Below are 20,942 nucleotides of genomic sequence, written 5' to 3'. Positions count from 1 at the left end.
AATAACAAGGCAGGACAACATTTTGAAAGCTTGAAAATCACATGGTCTAGTATATTCTGGCATTTACAGTTACAAACTATGTATCTAAACCTCTCCTGTGATGATCAGTCCACGAGTTTTATTTTTCTGCTCAAAAGCTGTGAGTAAATTCATTTTTAGTGAGAAAACTTTAAAATAACATTCATTTCAGGACATTAAAAATGAGGAGTTGCAGATAGAATGACATAAAGAGTTTGGTGAACCCACATTCCCACAAGGTAACCACACTTTTGAGTTAAATAATCATAGGAATAAACTTGTGGCTCTTTCTAGGCTTCACGTTCCATACAATTGCGCTTCTGTGCTGGGAGAATTGGATCTTGAAAGTTAGCCTAAGCTTGAGTGGGATGATTGTAGAAGTCATTGTAAATACGTACCATGATTCCTGGTGTTTGGTCGTCCCTTTTGTACTGAGCAGCAAAGTTCTGAAAGTAAGTACAGCAATAAATTACTGCTTAAGGAAATTCCTCAACATCCTCAGTTTATTTGTATCCTGGGAATATTCACTTTTTAAAAGCACCAGGGCTACATTGTTTGAAGATGTTTCAAACATACATACATGGCAGACCTACACATTTTAAAATTAAAATTAACAAATTAAATAAAAATATAAAACAATTTCACATACAAAATAAAGCTACAATCCCTCGCAGCAGAGTCCAGAAGATTTAGTGTTCGGTATAGCCATTTAGTTAGAATAGAGAAATCAATCTAAATTCATATGCTCTTCTTGTTATTATTATTATTAGGGGCAATTTCTAAGTATTCAATTGTTGTCAAACAAAGTTTAAAAAAAAAAGCAGTGGACTTAAAATTCTTCATGAGGTTAAAATGGGTGGAGCTATAAACTTATTTGCTAGTCAATGTCCTATAGGGTGGTTATTGTATTTTACTGGTTTGTGACCAATTCACAAGTTTGCCCTGAATAACTGGAAATCCATCTGTGTACCCTTCATAAAATTATAGAGGAGTGTTAGCACTTTGCTTCCATACTCACCTTTATGGCCACCTACATTAAGGGCATTGGCCTACATTAGGATCTCAGCCCTCTGCAGCTTAAATGTCTGAAATGGAGTAATCGTGTCAATTCCACCACTTTCTCTGGCAGTAGGTTCCAGATATCAACCATTTTACATGTAAAAAGTTTACCCCTCAGACCAAACCCCCCCCGCCTTAAAACTCCACCTTCTCAACTTAAACCTATGCCTTCATGCTTTTTGCACCCTTACCATGGAGAAAAAAAACCATTTTGACTATCTGTCTTTTTATAATCTTATATGCTCATCTCTCAACAACCTCCATTCTGGAGCCTATTCAATCTCACCCCATAACACATCCTGAAGTCATGACAAGAAGTGGGATAGTGTCACATTTTGCACTACATCTTTCTAACACCCATTGGCCAAGGGAGAAATTTGTTCTCATTCACTAGCTCAAAGTGCATAATCTACCACTGCCAAACATTATACTCCACTTCCAAAATTTGTTTGCACTCTGCTCAGAAAATTTGAAAGGAGAGCATGATGCCCAGATGCCATAATATTGGACATTTTGGAAAGCGATTTAGACATTTCTACCCTAGCGATCGCCATAATTTCAAAGAATTTTCCATGATTAGGGCTGGACAATAATAAATATACTTAATTGTATTTTGATTTTAACATTTTAAAAATATATATTATTTAATTAATTGAATGTACCTAGAGAAAAGGTTAAGATGTTGGTCTCTTCATTGATCTCCTTTGGTTACAAGAAACAACGGGAGTTGAGAGAAAATGCCTCATTCCGTAAATATCTTTCCCTTAAATAATTGCTCATTAATGGGTTTTAATTCAAGACTATAATTAGGTAGTAACTCACTAAGCCAGGTTGTCCGGGTGGTCCAGGTGGTCCAGGAAGGCCTGGCTTGCCTGGGATTCCATCTTTTCCGTCTGGTCCCCATGGGCCCTATGTAAGAAAGAAGGTAGGCTGCGATTATGCATTGGAAGGCAAAAAGAGTATAACGCAAATATTCAAGTGTAATATTTTAATTAACATGGTGTAACTAGTGATGTTAAATTAATGTCAAATAAAAACAAAATGAAGTATTAAAAAATGTTTTGGAGAAACAACATTTTCTCCAAAACAAGTTCAATTAAGTTTACATTTTAAAAAATCTGAAGAAATAAAACCGATAAAAATAAAATCGATTACCCTGTCTCCATGTGGACCTGGATCGCCAGGTGGTCCTTGAGGTCCCTGCAGACACAAAATGTTTGTATGAGGTTAGATTAGTTGCTCAGATAGTTTTGCATGTATTTACAATTTTGATCTATTATCGTTTCTTGTTTACATAAAATCTTTGCAAGTTCAAGGAGAAAGATAGAAAGATGAGCTTGCATTTATACAGGATAGGATACCCCAAAAATGTTTGCACTTTCAAAGTCTCAGAAGAAAGCATTTGCACCTCTGAGTCAGAAAATTCTGGTTTCAACACATGAATCTCAATCTTTCAGGCAAGAGGGTTAAGAAGCCACAGTCTGACATGGATATACAAGACCATATCACTTTTTCAAAAAATCTGAGAAAAGTATCCTTGCCAAACTAATGATGAGCAAGTTGCAGATGCCACTCAACATTGCTAAAACAGTTCATCCAGAGATTATCACGATGCTGTTTATGAGAGCTTGCATCACACATTTTAGCGATGGCATCTCCTGCATTAGAACCATGATGCAACTTTAAAAGTATGTCATTGGTTCTAAAGTACACCCTGCAAAGGACATGAAAGAGTTTGTACAAATGCTTTTCATATTGGAAAGCAAGCAGTTAATTTGTCCAGCAGGATTTTAAAAAATTTCTGTAACTGAATTTGGGTGAAGACAGGACAAGTGAGGAACCTCTTGGAACTTGTTTGAGCAATAAAATGGAATATTTTATATTGATCTGAGGGTAGATGAATTCAAAATTAACTCTTCTGATAGTTTAGCACTTGCTGGTACTGCACTGAAAAGTTATTGAATCGGAGGTAACAGTGCATTACAGAACTGAACTAGCACGAAAAGATGCAGAATACTTATTTTCCAATAAATTCCCTCAAATAGACTCACAGAAATAAAATTAGTGTAAACAATTACAAAGTCAAGAAGATAATTATTGTAGAATTAAATGCTAAATGCTATTCAGAAGTATATTTTGGAGTGTTGCTTCTTTCATTTAAAATAGATGGTCATTAGGAAATTGCTGTTGATCTTGTTACTCATTGTTACTGCACAACATTGTTCGAGAAAACATGACCAGCTTCAAAATGAAAAAGTAGCAGAACAAATTGGGTAAGTGTGACAATATAGTTCATTACCTGTTTGCCTCACAATTGACTGGGTCTGCTTATTATTGTTCCCTCCATCAGAACTCAAGGTAAAAACAATTGGCTAAGATTGAGCATATATCAGCTGGGTTGAAGTTCTGATTCCGAGGTCTATTTTTAAGCAAGGGCTTTTGGTTTGCAGAAACAGGAAAACAACATGATCTCGTTCAATAGGTTTCCAGTCCCTGGAAAGCAATCATGTACAAGGCTTTGCCGCAGATCATGCTGCGATCCAGGCCGGAGAGGACATGTGAGAAAGAAGGGAAATAGATGAAATATGAAGAAACAAAGACAAGCAAATGAAAATATACAAAATTCATGCTTTAGATTAATGTGATTATGAGATAAAATTCCAGACCTATTGATCTTATTGGACTAGAGGCCTGTGACGAGTGGTGCACCACAATGTTCAGTGCTGGGCCCATTGCTGTTCATCATCTATATTAATGATTTAGATGAAAATGGACATGGCATGATTAGCAAGTTTGCAGATGACACAAACGAGTCTGGTATTGTAGACAGTGAGGATTGTTGTAGAAGATTACAGCAAGACCTTGATAGGTTGGGCAGAAATGCAAAAGAATGGTTGATGGAATTTAATGCAGAGAAATGTGAGGAGCTGCACTTTGGGAGGTCTAACATGGGAGGATCTGCAAAGTGAATGGTAAGAGGATCTGGGAAAAGTTATGCAACATAAGGATCTAGGAGTACATCACAGGTGGGGTGATCAAAAGGCTTTTGACACATCGGCCTCATCAGTCAGTATTGAGTATAGAGGAAGTCATGTTGAAGACATTGGTGAGGCCCCATTTGAAGTATTGCATTTAGTTTTGGTCAACAAGCTGCAGAAAAGATGTTGTCAAGCTCAAGAGGGAACAGATAAGATTTACAAGAATGTTGCCAAGAATGGGAGGCCTGAACTATTGTGAGACATTGCACAAGCTAGGGCTTTATTCCTTGTAATGCAAGAGGATGAAGGGTGATCTCATGAAAATTATGAGAGCAATAGATTGGTTACTGACTCTCTGTGTTCACCCAGAGGATATGGTTTTAAGATGAAAGGGGGATGGCTTTAACAGTAATCTGAGGAGTAACTTTTTTTTCCAGAGAGGGTAGTGGATAAATAGAAAGGACTGCTGCAGGAGACAGTTGAGGCAGGGTCCATTGCAACTTTTAAGAAGAAAATTGAACAGATAAATGGATAAGATATGGGCCAAATGGAGGCAGAGGGGGGACGAACATGGGTGGCACTTTGATCAACATGGGTAAGTTAGGCCAAGGACCTATTTCCTTGCTGAATGACTCCATGACCATCTCTCAAAAGGGTTTGTTGATGAGAGTTGGAAATGTTCATTCTTAAAGGAAGTTTGTTAATTTTGTAATTTATTTTTTAGTTATATCTCTTTGTTTCTGTCAGATGAACAAAACACAAAAGATGGCAAAGGTTAAAATTCTGCGGCACATGATTTATTTGACTTGAATGTACCTGTTTAAAGCATGAGGGACATTGAATATGTAAACTATGGTGGCAAAGACAAGCGTTACAGTAATCATGTACCCTGGTTCAGGACAAGTTTTCTAATAAAGGATGAGATTAAAAACTGCTTAATAGATTGACAGGAACACAATATTCCTTAATGGACAATTATACACAGTGCATGAGATATAAATCAGCTGAGATACTGTGGTGAACTTCCTACAGATGACGTGACAGAAATAGTAAAAAAAACACCTCTTATGAAAATTTATTGCAGCAGACATGTGGAATGATCTTATAGTGACAGAGGGAATAGAGATAGTTTCATGGGACTGCGGTCTGGTGTGTCAGAAATTGGTTGAGTCCATTCATGACTCTCTTTCTATGTTTGCATTTCAGCGGTTGATTGAAGTTTCTTGTAGTACATAGTGCACGTTTTACTAATAACGTAATTGTAGAATTATACATACCATTAATTCCTCTTGGTAACCCTAAAATAAGAAAGAATAAATAAATTGAAATAGCTTATCTTAACAAAATGAAAATATAATTGAATTTATACAAATAAAAGTATCCAAAAATTAAGAAACTCTTAAGAGTTAAAGAGAATTAAAGAATTTCAACACTTACATTGCTTTCATTGTCTGAAGAATAAAAGGAAACATTAATTAGAAAATTTATGATGCAAACATTTGTAGAGTTACACACATTCTGAATTTGAAAAAAAAATCATCCTAAACTGTTATGAACTATTGATTTATTTGGTGATGTTATGAGAAGTCTGTCTGTGATCCTCTTGAAATTTGTAAAAGAATAGTTCTAAGCTCAATAAATTAGAACAAATCATTCCTACTCTTACATTGGTCAGTAAAACTTATGGTTATCCAATTTTTAGTTATGAATAATTGGTCTGTAATTTGGACAAATATTAAGCTAAATACTTGGTAATGGAACATCTCTTGTTTAGGAAAAGTACCTTTTGGAATTATTTGTATGTTTTTCAAAAAATTATACTTTTTGGTGAATTTATAAAAGATTAAAACTTTTCCTTTTTTTTCCAGGCTCCAACATTAAGTTCTTGGAGTTCAAGTTGTTATAGCAGGAGAAAGACTTTATTCAATATTGCTGAATCCAATGTTTACTGGTAAAATGCCTTTCACATCAGAAGCTGCTGGACAGAAGGGCCGACACAGTTAACCTTGCAGCGCCAGCAATCGGGACTAGGTTCGAACCCCATGCTATCTGGAAACTCATGTCTGCGTGTATTTTCCCCAGGGGCTCCAGTTTCCTCCCACTGTTTCCCGGGAGTGTAGGTTAATTGGGTGTAATTTGGGCAGCATGGACTCATGGGCTGAAATGGCATATTACTGGGCTGTGTTATCTGTAACCTAACACCTCAAATAGAAGTATCTAAATTCAGTCAAACACAAAAGTCTACAGATGTTTTGATTGTAGTAAAAACACAAAAATGTTGGAGGAACCCAATCAGTTTTGCAGTGTTTACCTGCTATGGACACTGTGAGACTGGTTGAGCTCTTCCAGCATTTCTGGTTTAAATTCAGTCTCCTGAGTCCTTATAGACAATAGAGTCACTAAAATAACAAAGTAAATCAATTGTATTTCAACTCAGGACCCAAAGAAGCCAACATAATCTCTGAGGCAGTGTAGGTCGGAAAAAGAATTGTTGAAAGGGATTGACCATGCATGTTGGATCTCTTGACTGTGTTATGAACCAATTCTATCAAATCTGAATGCACCAAAACCACATATTGGTAAATGCACATCCTATTCGTTCCTGTGATACTAAGATATGGTTCAATCATGAATTGAGATAAACAATGTAAATTAGAGGAAAAATTAATTTTTGGAACAAGCAGCAAGTGCACCTTGAAGCAAATTTTCAGGGATGTTTTTGGAAATCAATTAATATTTTTCTGATCTTATTGTTTGATACAAGTTAATAGCATTGTTTATATCTGTCTTGATGATAAAATAGGTTTTTAACCAATAAGTTAATTCTTAAATAACAATATAAATCTAATTTCAAGTCTACTGGGCAATCCCTTTCTTGAGTCCAATTGTTAAAAGCAAGGCAAGCTATTTTCTTTAAAATTTATTTTAAAGGATGCCAATTGTAGTAAACTTTTTTCTTTTTTTTCTCAATTGCTTATTGTAAGATTCAGTGGATACTCAATTTTCAAAATTATTGTTTAATCAGATTAGCATATATTTAGCAAAATTTAACATAAATGTAAACAGGTACATTTGTTTAGGAAAATCTTTTTTTTATTAGAGCTAGGTTATAATTAATTATCTTTTGAGTAGGAGGAAAACTGAAGTTCACAGCTTGGATGAGAAGCCAAGAGTTCCCGTGCTGTCAAGTTGGCACCAGGGTAATATTTCAGCCTCCATGACTCTGGCAGTGACCTTGCCGACTCAACAAAGTAATTGCCAGGGGATTTGCTGACACATAAACACAGCCAAACCAGGCTGAGGTTTCCACACCTCCTTGCCTTTAATTTCCTGCACTTTGATTCACCTTACACCGTTACCTAGATCTGCCCTGCATCAGGGAAATGATGGCAAGAAGCCATAAACCACATAAATATATAAGCACTTTTGATAGACCAAGACCAGGTTATTTTGAAACTGTTTAACAGGATGTATCTATTTGATTGGTGGTGGGAAAGATGTTTAACTAATCAACCTCACATTCACAACTATGCTAAATAATATTTTCTAAAGTTTATATGCCAGGTTCACTGCAATAGTTGTTTCATGAATCATTTAGGCTTACATAATACAAGCAGAGTTTACCATGGGGATTTGATTTTGAACCTGTGGGATTGGCTTGGTACATCCAAATAATACAGGTGCATGGCACTCCAAAATAAGCAAACAACATGGACACAATACACACTAGAAAGTTATGACCATAGTAAGTTTATGGTTTGGACTTAATAAATACAATAACTCTGGAAAAGGCGGCAGGAATACATTTCATGGATTGTTCAATGAGGCACAAAATACATGAAATTTGCGGGTAGGATCCTCATCTGGTTGAAATAGACCCGGATGTCAATTTTTTTTAAATGTTGCATCGAGCTAAGTAATTTGTCTAACACAAATTATTTCCTTTTGAATTGAAGATCAATTTCCCCCAGCCCTTTCATAAACCCCATCTTCAAACGGGGTACCTGGGCAGCTACATCGAATTATCAACAGGAGGCTCCAAAGTTCGTGCTGACTTTCTGAACTTTGCCAAAGTGGGTACAAAGGTACAAAAGTAAACGCTCAAATGCATTTCTTGTCAAAGATAGTTAAATTGTGCCATCGATTAGATTATATAACATATTATCTGTCGATATGGTAAAAAATTCAAAACAACTTTGTTCTAAACGGGAAAAAATCTGCACACATGTTTTACATCTAAACACTTTAGGGAAGAGAAGGGTCTTGAGATTCTGCAGATGTTGCCTCATTCTCACTGCCGATCTCCCACGTTGACACGAATTTCTCCTCTCACAGTCCACGCCTTCTTAGGGTTTAACAAAAAAAACTTACGGGCAACTTCAGAACTCGCCCTTCAAACTGGGCACTTCACAGATGCTCTGCATTATTTCCACGGGGCAATGAAGCCACGTCAGATGGGTGGAAGAAAAAATTCCACGCGCGAAACACTGTTTAATGATTTTTAAAAAATGAATGGTTCGGACTTGATAAACAGAAGTTGTTGAAACCACTTGAAGGCGACTGGCAACACAGCGGATTCCAGTGAACACTACCGCGAGGTGGCGGTATCCGCACAATACTCGCTCCCTTCTCTCTGCCCAACTCAACATTGTCATGGAAAACATTACCATCAAATTCCCCCATTTGCACCCAACCCAGAACAGACCTTTCTCATTGTCTGACCCTTATCTTAATCTAGCTAAAGCTTGCATCACCTGGGATCAATAACACAACGGGTGGGGCAGCTGCCTTCAAAACCCATTCGCTGGATTTCGTTAGTTTCAAGAAATTGTTTTACCCGTTTTTGACTACTTAGCAATTCAAAATGTAAGCCAATATTTACAAATATATATATTTTAAAATGTACCGAATAAGCAAGGTGCAGATGCGTTTGACGAATACTTGCCATTGTATTGGTTACTTGTTTTAAGAAAAATTGCTCATTGCAATTTACAGGATTTATAACGGGATTTAATACTTTTATTATTCTTGTTGCTATACGTTTTGATTAGTTTGAACGTAGGGTTTCTGAAAGAATCTGGCATGCCTTATCTTACTGGGCTGCAGCCTCCAAGCAAACATACATTACATTGTCAGATTTAAAAGGGGCACTTACATTCGTCTTCATTTTGGCCTCTTGCTACGAACGTCGTTACTGCAAGCAGCAACAAAATCCGTGTATCCACAAAGCTGAGCATGTCTAAATGATAGACATGCAGACTCCTTGTGAAAAATAGCCCAGACTTTTACCCAGCAAGCATAAAACAGAGGCGATGATAACTCCAGACTTTACAGAACCCTCCTGCCGAATCTCCAGCGTGATGTACCCTTCTTATAGTACAGGAGGATCCCTGTCTGCGTGTCAGGACTTCCCCTTAACCAATAGAAACCCTATGGCCCAGCACTCTCTACCCCAACAGATCCATTGGAGGACTAGGTTCCAATGTGCACAGCCTGCCAGGAGATTACTGGCACAGCATCATTGGAATGACGATTCCAGAAACAATTAATTGAATCCAGCCCTCTGGTTTGTCATTTCGGGCTTCACTTCGCTAGGGGGCTGTGGTGGGGTATTTAATACTTGTCCCACCTTGTAAAGTGGGAGACCACGTCAACAGACTGCCGCCACTCCGAGTGTTCGAGCAAGACCAGAAATCAGGGATAACTTCTCGTGTGAACCCGATGAACAGAACAAATCATTTGTTTGCTCTAGATTTATATTAGCGTTGTTGATCATCGTCTCAATAACTTGCATCGGAAAATACCAGTATTTGTGGCAACTGCTTGCCAGTCATTAAATTCCAGTGGATTTGTCAGAAACTTCGACACGTATTAGTGGGGAGAAGGAACAACGGCTTCTGACGATGCCAAACTGCCTCACGCCCTTATCCCAAGAGTTCACGCGGCTTCTTTGGTCTCAATTTTGTTTTCAATTCTTAAATGCCACTGCTCGCTTATCAATAGATCATGAAACGCCGGGAGCTAAAGGTGCAAATCAGCAGAGAAACGGTATCCATCCAGGAGTAAAACACCAACATCTGCCAGACACCGTGGTTGAAGTAAAAACACAATGGTGGAGACACTCGGAAGGTCAAACAATGTGGCTTTTGCAGCAAAGATAAGAGATACAAGTACACTGTTTGACCTGCTGAGTTACAGAAGAGTTGGCATAAAGATTTATGTGGGTGCGGATAAAGGGAGATGCTCTCTTTCTCTCACCAAAGCCCACGAGTTGACGTGCAACCCCTGAAGCTTAGCAGACGTCAAGGAGCCAAATGAAACATAGCATGATAGGAAATATATACACGATTGATTCTGAAGCTCATATTTTAATTTACATCAATATCAGTTTCCAAGGTTTAACATAACTCGATTACCCAGGGCTGTAACCCACGGACCAAAAAAAAATCACTTAAACCACCCCCCCACCCCCCTTCCACCAGTTACAATAGAATGAGAAACTATCCATCTCTGCCGACTATATTAATTAATCTAAGGATCGGCCAATTCCCTCTGAAAACAGACGAGTTCGTCGAGCTTACATATTTCTCTTTCAAAACAATGATGCTTTTAAAATTGCCCGTGCATCCTTTTCATTGAAAATCGAACGACCTTCGGAGTTGCCCATGCTCTGATGGTGTGGCAAGTCTTATCTTTGAAACGGCATTGGTGAAAGGTAACCCTTGCATTCTCGTCGGACAGAGGGCATCCAAACTGTACTCGTGGCTTGGCGGAAGTGCCTTTTTAATTGTCATCTGTAAAAAATGTGATCGATTTGTGACTGTAGATCCAAGTTACACCACATGAACCTAATTATATTTGTGGATGGTGGGGGATGGGGCGGACGTGTTGCAGAGAGCTGGCTGTATCTTCCAAAGGGAAAAGGTCCAAAATGTTTCAAACCCGAATGCAGCCTGCCTCCTGCTTTCGGCGTAGAGATTTTATTAGCAATGCAAATATATAATTCAGAGATAACTGCTAATTGTGTACTTTGACCTGTCTGAATTGGCACTAAAATATAAATTGTGCTATTAGTATTGGTTACTTGTTTTAAAAATAATTGGTATCTGAGACATTTCCCAAATGATCAGGCTTGAACGCTTACCCCCCGTCTGGAGATTAGAAAAGATGCCACATACTCAAATTCCTTTCTGCCTACTCAAAGGCACGTACATCAGAAATCAGACAGCGTCAAAATGCCACACTGATACTTCTAATCGATATTTGTAGGTCGATAACATTTTGGACATCTCAAACATTGCGTATTTCAGATGAGAATCCCCATGCAGTGATTTTTCTTGTTCCAACTACAGCAGTTCTTAACATCAGACGCTCTGAAGGTTCAGAAATGCCCTCGGAAACAGACATGGAACCTAGCTTTGACTTGGAGAAGCACCGTTTATCAGCGTACAGGTCTCAAGCCCAGAGGGAACATGGACGAGAAAGCTCTAATTTCACTTTAAAAACTGAGAATCCGGGCAAGAGCAGCTACAGGCGGCCCTTTGTTTCACACCAGATCTCTTATCATCCACATAATACATGAAAAGATGTTAGCCAGATGTAAGATTGAATCGTAGGGATATTTTCACTTTCACCGATTTCAAGAAATCCGTTTCAGCATTAATTAACAGCAAGATACTGTGTAATCATTTCTCAACAAGACGGAAAGCTACGTTTGATCCTGGATACATTGGGAAGAGTGGTTAAGATTTTTTTTGGTGATTGCTCCAGTCAGCTTTTCTTGCTTTTTTATACATCTGGAAATGATTTCAAACTGACTATGATCCACAAGGGAAGATCATCCACTCCCCTCTCTGACTCTTCCATAAGTTTAAAAAGAGGAACCTTTCAGGAGGCAACATTAATTTTGTTGGATGTAATTCATTTTGAGAGAATAAAATAAATAGCGAACTTTGTATGAAGCACGGAGATGGTGGACATCCTCAATATTTCTCATCTCAATTTACTGTGGTCATGAAACCTAGGGTGTTCAGGGAAAGGTGATTTTTTTGAAAGATTCCAGATTTTATTCAAGGTTATTTGTGTACATTTTGGTTTGAAATTATAGCACTTTTTATACATTGTCCCCTCATTTCAGGGAACCATAATGTTTGGACATTTGGCTTCACTGGTATTTATAAGTACTCAGATATGTTTCATTGCTTCGTTGATGCAGGTATAAGAGTGCTCGGCTTGCTTCTAAGCTTTTGATCATCTATGGAGTCTGAAGTTTCCATTTTCAAACATGATGACCAGGGATGTGCCCCAATGAAAGTCAAAGAAGCCATTATGAGGTTGAAAAACATTAATAAAACAGTAAGAGACCTCTTACTAAAATACCAACAGTTTGGAACATCATTAAGAAGAAAGAGCATATTGGTAAGCTCAAGTAATCGCATAGAGACTGGTATTTCAAGGAAGAACTCCACTGCTGATGAGAGAATTCTCATTAAAATGAAGAAAAAAATCCACAAACATGTGTCTGTCAGATCAGAAACACTCTTCAGGAGGTAGGTGTGGATGTGTCAAAGACTACTGTCTGTAGAAGATTTCATGAACAGAAATACAGAAGCCACACTGCAAGAAGCAAACCACTAGTTAGCCATAGAAAGGATGGCCAGATTACAATGTGCCAATAAGTACTTAAAAGACGGCAGAGTTCTGGAAAACAGTCTTGTGGACAGGGGAGCCCAGGGTTAACCTGTATAAGAGTGATGGCAAGAGCAAAATGTAGAGGTGAAAAGGAATTGCCCAAAATCCAAAATATACCACATTTACCATGGTTTGCATCTTGCAGTGTTGCCTCATTTATTTCTGTTAATGAAGTCCCCTGCGCACAGAGATCATGGACCATATCCACACCTGCTTCCTAAAGAATGTTTCTGAGGTCGGACATAGATTTGGGGACTTTTCTTCATTATGATAAGAACTCTTCTGTCACTAGCAGTGGAGATCTTCTTTGGCCTTTTGCGATTTCTGAGCACACCAGTACCCTCTTTCTTCTTAATGATGTTACAAAAATCTGATTTTTGATATCTCTTGCCACTGATGTTAGGCGCATCATCCTATGGTTCCCTGGCCTGTTTTTCAGCCTCATAATGGCTTCTTTGACTTTCATTGAAACAGCCCTGGTCCTCATGTTGAAAAATGGCAATTTCAGAATCTAAAGGTGATTAAATACTTAGAAGCAAGCCTAACTCTCTTATACCTGCACCAATGAAACAGTTAAACATACCTGTGTATTTAAAAACACCTGTGAAGCCAAATGTCCCAAATATTATGGTGCCCTGAAATGAGGGGACTATATATAAAAAGTGCTGCAATTTTTACACAGACAAACCAAAATGTGTGCAAATAACCATGAATAAAATCGGGAACATGCACTTTAATTGTCTGAGTACAAATTTAAAACGGTGGAGCACAGGGGCAAAAATAGGGGAACAAATGTATATTTGTCCCAAACATTACGGAGGGCACTGTAGAGCATTGTATATGTGGAAGAAATTGCTCAGACCCTGGCAGGGATATTTCTATTACTATTAGGCATGAGTGAGTTGCCAGAGGGCAGGAGGGAGGATAATGTTTTGTGTTGATTTAAGTAGGGCTGCAAGGATGAGCCAGGGAGCCACAGGCTGATAAGCCTAACATCAGTGGTGGGAGCTTCTGGAGGGACTGAGAGACATAATCCACCTGTATTTGGAAAGATATGGACTGATTAAGGATAACCAGTATGACTTTATATGTTGAAATACGAATCACATGAAGAGAGTTTTTTTTTGAAGAGGTGACTGAGTCTACATTGAATTTAGCAAGACATTAGCAAAGTCCTGCATGGTCGGCTGGCTGGAAAGTTAGATAACATGAGACCCTGAATGACCCTGAATGAGTGAATTGGTGCAAAATTATTTTGGTGATAGGAGCCAGATTAAGGCCGGTGACAACTCATATGCCATAGAGATCAGTTAATTAAAAAAAAAAATCTGTATTAACAATGTTCAGCATGCTAATGGCAACAAAATGTGTGGTTCAGTGGACAGTGAAGATGATTTCAACAAGAATTGAATGAACTGGGAAAGTGGGCCAAGGAATGGTAGATTTAAGTTCAAAGGTCAAATTTATTGTCAGTGCACATATATGACATCACATAAAATCCTGAGATTTTTTTCCCTGTGGTAGTGCAAAAATCTGAAATCAAGAAGGTACATATACTTTTAAACAAATAAAGAAATGTAAACAAACTGACTGTACAATACAAAGATTTAAAAAATCAATAAAGTGCAAAAGTAAGAGTCCAGTTTGAGTTTGTTGTTGCAGAGTTTTATGATGGACTGATAGCACCTGTTCCTCAAGGTGGTGGCATGAGTCTTGTGGCATCCATATCTATAACAATTATAGCACAGAAACAGGCCAGTTTGGCCCTTCTAGTCCATGCCGAACACTTTCTCGCAGTTAGTCCCATTGACCCGCACCCAGCCCTTAACCTTCCATACCTCTCGCATCCATATACCTATCCAACTTTTCCTTAAGTTTAAAAATTGAGCTCGCATCTATTACTTTGGCTAGAAGCTCATTCCACACCCCCACCACCCTCTGAGTGAAGAAATTCCTTCTCATGTTTCTCCTAAACTTTTGCCCTTTCAATCTCAATCCATGTCCTCTTGTTTGAATCACCCCCACTCTCAATGGAAAAAGCCTGTCCCCCTCAAAATTTTAAATTCCTCTATCAAATCACTCCTCAATCTTCTATGTTTCAGGGAACAAAGACCTAGCCTTTCTAACCTTTCCTTGTAACTCAAACCCTAAAACCCAGGCAATATTCTTGTAAATATTCTCTGCACGCTCTTCATTTTGTTGATATTCTTCCGATAATTTGATGACCAATGTTGCACCCAATATTCAAAATTTGGCTTCACCAATGCCTTATACAACTTCAACATGACATCGCAACTCCTGCACTCAATACTCTGATTAATAAAGGCGAACATACCAAAAGCTTTCTTCACCACCCTATCTAATGTGATTCCATTTTCAGGGAATTATGTACCAGAATTCCTAAATCCCTTTGTTCTACTGCACTCCTCAATTGTCTACCATTTAACATGTATGACTGTTGCTGAGTTTCATTCCTGATGGCAGCAGAGAGAACAGTGTGTGCTGGATGGTGTGGATCCTTGATGATTGCTGCTGCTCTTCAATGGCAGCATTCCTTGCAGATCTTGTTGCTGGTGGGAAGGGGGTTTGCCTGTGATGTCCTGGGCTGTGTGTACTACCTCTTGGAGAGTTTTGGCTCAGGGATATTAGTGTCCCCATACCAGACCATGATACAGCCAGACTGCATGCTTTCCACTGCACATCTGTAAAAAATTTGCAAGGTATTCTGATGTCATACCGAACCTCCAGATATTCCTGAGGACAAAAACTTTCTTTCCTGTTCTGGTGTTTTAGGTTTCATAAGGAAGTAGGTTCTTTTTTACATTTTACCTGGTCAACCGGTACGGACTCGAAAGGCCGACATGGCCTGTTTCCGCGCCGTAAATGGTTATATGGAAGTAGAAGTGCTGATGTGGTTTCCTCACAATACAATTGGTGTGTTGGTTCCAGGAAAGATCTTCGAAGATAGTGACTCCCAAGAATTTAAATTTGTTTACCCTCTCCACTGCTGATTCCCCAATGATCACTGCATTGTGCACCTGCGGTTTTTCCTTCTTGAAGTCAATAATTAGCTCCTCAGTTTTGGTGACATTGAGTGGGAAGTTGTTGTTGGTGCATCATTCAGCCAAGTTTTCAATCTCCCTCCTGTATACTGACTAATTTCTCCTTTTTATACAACCCACTCCTGTGGTATTGACAGGAAATTTGTAGATGTTGTTATTGTTGTATTAAGTCACAAAGTAATAGGTGTTTAGTTCATAGAGCTAGGAGCTATGAACACAGCCAGTGCTTCGGTACTGATAGTGATTGTGGAGGAGAAGTCCTTACCGATCCTCATTGATTGCAGTCGAGAGGTGAGAAAATCCATGATCAGATTACACATTGGGGTGTTGAGTCCCAGGTCTTGGAGTTTGCTGATTAGTTTTGAGGAGATGATGGTATTAAATGCTGAACTGTAGAATTTATCTCAAAAAAGTGCAAAATGTGGCATTTTGGTAGGTTATACCAAGGCATGACTTAAACAGTAAATGTCTGAGCTCTGAGATGTGCTGTCAAGTGGACAGGGGTGTAGGTCCATCGTTCCCTGAAAGTGGCAATACAGGTTAAAAAGTGTGGTGAAGGAACGTTTGGCACCCTTGCCTCCATTGAAAGGACAATATAGGAGTTCAGATGATATGTTACACTGTATGAGATGTTGGTGAGACCACACTTGATGTTAATATGCAATTCTGGTCATCCAACTGGAAAGCGTGCAGAAATGATTGATAAGGATTTCACCAGGAATGGAAAGCTTATGTTACAGGAGAGGCTGGGACTTTCTTCCCTGGAGTGTTGGAGGTTGAGGGATGACTTTATCGAGTTACATAAAATTATGAAGGGTGAAGATAAGGTGAATGACAGACTTTTTCTAGCGTAGGGAAAACTAAAACCAGAAGGAGTAGGTTTAAGGTAAGAGGGGATCTGAGAAACAACCTTTTCAGACAGATGACGGTGGATGTATGTAATGAGCTGCCAAATAATGCTGAAGTGGTAGACAGAATAGGGTGGGGGAGGGGGGAAAGTAATTTGATGCTCTAGGGCAGTGGTTCCCAACCTTTTTCTTTCCACTCACATACCACTTTAATGCTATTGGTGCTCTGTGATTAGTAAGGGATTGCTTAAGGTGGTATGTGAGTGGGAAGGGAAGGTTGAGAAGCATTGCTCTAGACCCAATTGTAACTGAAATGTTTTGCTCAAGACAAATTGTCATTGGCCAATTTCCTTTGGAGTTATGAAACCGTGCACATAACAAGTCAATTAGGTACAATTTTCTTTGTCTTTGGCTTGGCTTCGCGGACGAAGATTTATGGAGGGGTATGTTCACGTCTGCTGCAGGCTCGTTGGTGACTGACAAGTCCGATGCGGGACAGGCAGGCACGGTTGCAGTGGTTACAAGGGAAAATTGGTGGGTTGGGGTTGGGTTTTTCCTCCTTTGTCTTTTGTCAGTGAGGTGGGCTCTGCGGTCTTCTTCAAAGGAGGTTGCTGCCCGCTGAACTGTGAGGCTCCAAGATGCACGGTTGGAGGCGATATCAGCCCACTGGCGGTGGTCAATGTGGTAATTAGGTACAATTAAAACAGTGGTTTTCAACCTTTTTCTTTCCACCCACTGCTCTAGGGTTATGATGTGGAACTTAACCCTCCTGGGAAAACTGTAAAAAAAAAGTTCAATTATTTAATGTGATTAAAAGTTGTCTAAAGCACATTTAAACAGCTGGACTACACTACTCAACGTCTCAAAAAAAAGAACTGCTGTTGTCTTACCTGGAGCCCGTCATGATGAGAGAACAAGGAAAGAAAAGGGACTACCATTAAAAAGAAGCAGGGAGCTAGCACTTGCGCTGCTCTCAAGGTGAGTGATCCTCTTTCGTCATTGCTCTCCTACAGCGACACAAGATGGCATTGAATAAGAGGAAACCAGAAGTGACGTGACATGCATGCGTGAACAGGGAAGGCCTTTGGCAGTGCTGACAGAAGAAGACTCGGGCTCACAGACATCAGGCAGCGAAGAAGACGAAGAAGATGAAGGAGAAGAAGGAGGATGAGGCAAAGAGTAAAAAAAAAACTACTAGAACTGTAGCAACTAGATTTAAATCTAAGGCTAAAGACATATCAAATAATGAACTGTGGGTAAATGTAGAGGGGGAATAAGTAAAGTACTGGTACTTGAAGCTGTTCACAAAATGAAGAAAAAATTAAAATAAGTTAGAAGGTTCAATGAAAATAATGCAAGATATACAGCAAGTAGAAGATAGAGTATCTATTGTAGAAGATATTACTCTTTTAACTATGGAGAATAAGCAAAAGTGGATGTGCTCAAAAATTTTAGTAGGAGAAACAATATTAAGATTGTTGGTCTAAAAGAAGATGTGGAAAAGCAAGATATGATTGGCTTTCTCCTGGAATGGCTTCCTGAAATGCTGGGTGCTGAACATTTTGACCATTCTATCGAGATTGAAAAAGTGCACAAGGCTCTCAGACCCAAACTGTCTCTAAATCAAAATCCACATCTGATATCAAAATAAAGAGAAGATTTTACCTTTGGCAGCTTTAAGGGCAAAATCAACAGGAGGCCCACTTGAATATTAAGGTGCTAAAATTCTATTTTATCCTTTCATAAGTGGGGTGTTCTCTGCTTCCCTGGAGTCTGCAACTCCTTTTTTTTTAAATTTTTTATTTTTCACACCATAAATCACATTAGCCATGATATACACTTTTTCTTTTTCACTGCAACTCCTTGAGGCTGCTGCCTATCATAGGCACCACCATCTTGGGCCAGACCCCAGGGTCACAGGATTTTAAAATAAGCCAGCATTAGCTCCTTTAATAGACAACTTAAAGTCTGTACAGAGCCATCAGTAGTTGAACTGGGCGATAGAAGCCTGTGGAGGAGCATTGTGTCTCCTCCCATTGCTCTCTGAGGCTCCGCACCAGTGGCGGCACTCCTGTCACAGAAGCTCCAGTTTTCACCACCATGTTTTCTACTCCTCCCATCAACCTACACCTGTTCTTCTTTATCTCTCCACCCTTCACCTGCATGATCTCCCCGCTACCTCTCTCTCCACCTTCTTCTTCTGTCCAATGTCACCTCTTAGCCCCTCCACAGCTTCTTCCACTTCCCTTCAACAGGTCATCATTTGCTTAAGATGCTTGCCTTTTTAGTTTTTGTATCCTTTGTATATTTTACAATAAACACTGCTCACAAAGTAGTATTCCTAACACTCATGAAATGTAGATTGAATGATCACTTCTGAACACTTCTGCTGAACCAAATGAAGAACATCTTCCTCTTTCAGATTCTGATATGTGAACAATCTCTGAATGTGTGAGACCAAGCAATCTCATCAACATTAAGAAATTATCAAAGGTTGCTCACTGCTTCTGATTGTGGGAAGAAATTTGGTAAGGTTCAACCGTTATAATTCTGGGTGAATTGCAGTATGCTTGTAATACATTCACCAGGGTCTCATTTGCATTCATTATGGCATGGTATAGTTCTTTACCTTTATGGCCTATGAGATAATAACAACATCTATATGCTTTGTTTTGGTTTATCTCACAAAACCAGCTCAAGATATGGTGTAGCATTCACTTAGCCTGTCTATGTTCCATAGTTGAGTTACCTGACTGGAAATTAACAGTTCAGACTTCATCATTTTCTCCATGGTGTATTATTTCATTTGAACCAATGTCCTCAATGAATGTTCACCTACTTTCTCAATTTTCAGGCCAAAAAAAATCCAAATTTGCAATGTTCATTAACCTGACATCATGCCCAAATATCACTTTCTAGATTTTCGGAGTAAAGTCAATAGGATGAACAAAATACACTAGAATAGTATATTTACAGAAAGTTCTAGAAATACTCAGCAGGTTATACAGTATCTGTAGCCCTTTTTCCCATTAACTGGCCATGCAGTGTCCTTGGATCGGAAACCGTTTGTGCTGTTTCCCCGGGCCACCTTCAACCGAGAAACTGACTGCTTTTCCACTGAACACAACTCATCCCTGGGGATCAGAGCATCTACTTTCTAATGGAATGGAATGGAATGGATGAAAGTTGTCCCTCCTCCACTGGTTTAATCAGCATGCTGGCATCAGCTGATGCTGGGGATATGAGTAGGAGGGTAGAAGTCATAAATCCCCAGTGTGATTTGACATGATTTAATGCAGGTGTGCTGATTGTTTTCCTTTTCCACTGGACCCTCAACTGGTTAATTCCCCGTTAATTCCTGGGACAAGGTGAAAATGAAAAAGGGGCTTGTGGATCTGAGTTCTGTTATAAGGTTACCAATCAGAAATATTAACTTTGTTTCTCTCTTGAAAGATGCTGGCTGACATGCTGTATGTTCCAGCATTTTATATTTTTATCTCAGATTTTTAGCATCTGCATATTTTGTGGTTTAAAGTTGCTCTTGAACCGAGAGGTTCTAGAACTCAGAATTCTGTACCTTTCATTCGAAGGTAGCAGTGAGAAGAGGTTGTGGCTGGGGTAATGGAGGTCTTTTGTGATGTTGGCTGGCTTCTTGGGGCAGCGTCTCCAAAAGATGTTTGCATGGATGGGAGGTCAGTGCCCATAATGGAGTTGGTTGGCTAGCTTTGCTATTTTATGTAGCCTTCTGCATTCTTCGGCACTTGAATTATCAAACCAGTCTGTGATGCAATCAGTGAATATACATTTCACAGTACACCTGTCGAGGTTTGATAGAGCATTCAATGACATACCAAATCTCCTCAGACTTAGAAAGTTATAGGCATTGGTGTGTCTTCTTCAGTTGCTTCAACATTGTGGTTCCAGGCAAGATCAATATGTGAATTCCCAGGGACTTGAGGATGGTGCATGGCCCCTGAGTTTTCCCTTCAAAATATCCACTACAAGTTCCCTTGTCTTGCTGACATGAGAGTAGAACTGTTGTTCTGCCTCAACCCAGTCAGAATCTTGATTTTCATCTTGTATTTGGACTCAATCTCCTGTATTTCTTTCAACAACAGTATCATCATGAGCAAGTTTACGGACTGTGTTGGAGTTGAATTCGTGAGTTCACAGAGAATAATGCAAGGGATTAAACAGACAGCCTTGGGATGGCCTTGTGTTGATGGTCAATGAGGAGGCAGTGATGTTTCTAATCAACACTGATTGGGATCTGCTGATGAAAAAAT

At 39.1% G+C, this 20,942-nt stretch overlaps 1 protein-coding gene across 2 annotated transcripts in view; it reads right to left on the bottom strand.

Moving 5' to 3' along the window:
• col1a2 (collagen, type I, alpha 2) overlaps positions 1-9,421 on the bottom strand; it is a 55,175-nt gene extending 45,754 nt beyond the window's left edge. For both annotated transcript variants that reach the window (XM_069913656.1, XM_069913657.1), the window contains exons 1-6: positions 9,211-9,421; positions 5,493-5,506; positions 5,333-5,353; positions 2,233-2,277; positions 1,900-1,986; positions 417-464 (exon numbers count right to left, since the gene is read on the bottom strand). In XM_069913656.1, coding sequence (XP_069769757.1) covers positions 417-464; positions 1,900-1,986; positions 2,233-2,277; positions 5,333-5,353; positions 5,493-5,506; positions 9,211-9,292 — 297 coding nt within the window. In that variant the 5' untranslated portion in view covers positions 9,293-9,421. The remainder of the gene's footprint in view (positions 1-416; positions 465-1,899; positions 1,987-2,232; positions 2,278-5,332; positions 5,354-5,492; positions 5,507-9,210) is intronic.
• Between the last annotated feature and the right edge of the window lie 11,521 nt (positions 9,422-20,942).

The sequence above is a fragment of the Narcine bancroftii genome, chromosome 1, assembly GCF_036971445.1.
Source record: "Narcine bancroftii isolate sNarBan1 chromosome 1, sNarBan1.hap1, whole genome shotgun sequence".
NCBI classification, from domain to species: domain Eukaryota; kingdom Metazoa; phylum Chordata; class Chondrichthyes; order Torpediniformes; family Narcinidae; genus Narcine; species Narcine bancroftii.
Note: the sequence above shows the minus strand (reverse complement) of the source record. Positions and strands in the feature narration are given on the sequence as shown.